At 54.8% G+C, this 2,306-nt stretch overlaps 1 protein-coding gene across 1 annotated transcript in view; it reads left to right on the forward strand.

Annotated features, from left to right (window-relative positions):
* The window catches only part of LOC105519145 (iron/zinc purple acid phosphatase-like protein), a 38,032-nt gene that overhangs the window by 21,428 nt on the left and 14,298 nt on the right, over nucleotides 1-2,306 (forward strand). Inside the window, exons 2-3 of the mRNA XM_011952415.1 lie at nucleotides 185-385; nucleotides 687-869. Of these exons, the coding sequence (XP_011807805.1) occupies nucleotides 185-385; nucleotides 687-869 (384 nt within the window). The remainder of the gene's footprint in view (nucleotides 1-184; nucleotides 386-686; nucleotides 870-2,306) is intronic.

Consider the following 2,306-nt stretch of genomic DNA (forward strand, 5'->3'; position numbering starts at 1 on the left):
AAGAAGAAGAAGAAGAAGAAGAAGAAGAAATGGCAGAGCTGGGATTGAACTTGGGCAGTTCCAGAACCTGTCTCCTTAACTACTAACTGTTCAACAGTGGTCAACGCCCCTCACTTTTTCTGCACATCCCTACCACCCTGACCAGGCCTCACTCCTGGTCTATCCTCTGTCCCTGTCTCCCCAGGTGAGCCAGGCTCCATGACTGTAACCTGGACCACATGGGTCCCAACCCGCTCTGAAGTGCAATTCGGGTTGCAGCCCTCGGGGCCTCTGCCCCTCCGCGCCCAAGGCACCTTCGTCCCCTTCGTGGACGGGGGCATTCTCCGGCGGAAGCTCTACATACACCGAGTCACGCTTCGCAAGCTGCTGCCGGGGGTTCAGTATGGTGAGAGGGCCCCCAGGCTGAGCTCTTGAGGGGGAATGGGAAGAGGAGTGGGATACAGACTAGAAGCTACCACTGGCCGGTGGCTCAGGCCCGGGGCTGGTAACCCCTCTGCCTACCTGCAAGCCTATTGTATGAGACCCCAGGATGAAAACGGAAGGTGCGGGGAAGGCAGATCGAAGGGGCACGGGCCAGCCCCAACCAGTCCCCCCATCTCCTCCCCTCCACCAGTTGGGGAAGGATGGGGCTGGAGGGAGGGTCCTGGGGCGGCCCAGCTGACTGCGACATTTTCCTCTCCCTTCAGTTTATCGCTGTGGCAGTACGCAAGGCTGGAGCCGTCGGTTCCGCTTCAGGGCCCTCAAGAATGGGGCCCACTGGAGTCCTCGCCTGGCTGTGTTTGGGGACCTGGGGGCTGACAACCCGAAGGCCTTCCCGCGGCTGCGCAGGGACACCCAGCAGGGCATGTACGACGCCGTTCTCCATGTGGGTGAGGCATCCGCAGGGGCGCGCGGAAGGATGGTGGTCAGCGCGCACGCAGAGAGATGGTGGGGGAAGCGCGCGGAGGGATGGTGGGGGGAGCGCGGGTGGGGGGTGGTGCCAGGACCGTCGAGGGGACAGGGCTGGGGCCAGTGTGTCTCTGAAGGGACACGGGATGAGACTGGCTACGGAGACGGTGTCTGTGGCCAACCAGCCTACCTTGGTTAAAATCCCAACTCTGGCACTCTTGCCAGGAGCAGGCGTTTTTCCCGCCGTGTATTTTGATTAGAGAGAAAGCTGGTTCCGAGGTCGCAGGACTGTTATGATGACTACGTGAGTTCGCGTTGCCTGGCAGGGTGCAGGTGCACTTCGGTGTCCTTGTGCTGTTTTTATTATTGCTGCTGTTGTTATTTAAGAGGGGGAAGAGAATGAGATGGGTAATGGGGATTGGGGATTGTATGTGTCAAAGTGCAGACGCTGGAATCAGGCTCCCTAGGTTTTATTTCTACATCTTCACTAGCCAGCTGTGTGACCTGAGTCCTCAGTTTCCCCATCTGAAATGGGAATAATAATAATACTAATGTTGGGCCGGGCGCGGTGGTTCATGTCTGTAATTCCAGCACTTTGGGAGGCCAAGGTAGGTGGATCACTTGAGGTCAGGAGTTCGAGACCAGCCTGGCCAACATGGTGAAACTCCATCTCTACTAAAACTACAAAAATTAGCCAGGTGTGGTGGCGCGTGTCTGTAATCTCAGTTACTTGGGAGGCTGAGGCAGGAGGATAGCTTGAGCCCAGGAGGCCAAGGCTGCAGTGAGCTAAGATGGCACCACTGCACCTCCAGCCTGGGCAACAGAGTGAGACCCTATCTCCGAGAAAAAAGAAAAGTCAATAGCTTTGCCAGTACTGGGCCCGTTTCCTGCTTGCTTGGTGGCTATCGCCAGATCTGAGTGATGGCTGCCCCTTTCGGCTAGGGCAGGGTCTACAGTTGGCTACATGCTCTGTAACTCCTTGCTCACTTACAGGTGGCCCTTGTCTCCATTTAGATCACCTGTGGCCTCCAGACACCCAAGCTGGCAACCCTTAAATGATATCATGTGTGTACAATAGTTGGTACAAGATCTGCATACAGTAAATAATGATATGAATAATAATACTCGTTCCCCCATATAACCCTAACCCTAAGTGTACTAGGCACTATTTCATTTGCTTTACTTATATTTATTCATCTAAGCCTCATAACAACCATATAGCGAAGAAACTATTATTTTTCCATTTTACAGACAGGAAAACTGAGGCTCAGAGAGGTGAAGTGATGTGCCCCAGGAAAGCTCAGCTTAGAAATGGCAGAGCTGGATCATGCCTGTAATCCCAGAACTTTGGGAGGCGAAGGTGGGTGGATCACCTGAGGTCAGGAGTTCAAGACCAGTCTGGCCAACATGGCAAAACT

The sequence above is a fragment of the Colobus angolensis genome, unplaced genomic scaffold (genome assembly GCF_000951035.1).
Source record: "Colobus angolensis palliatus isolate OR3802 unplaced genomic scaffold, Cang.pa_1.0 Scaffold34, whole genome shotgun sequence".
Classification (NCBI taxonomy): Eukaryota; Metazoa; Chordata; class Mammalia; order Primates; family Cercopithecidae; genus Colobus; species Colobus angolensis.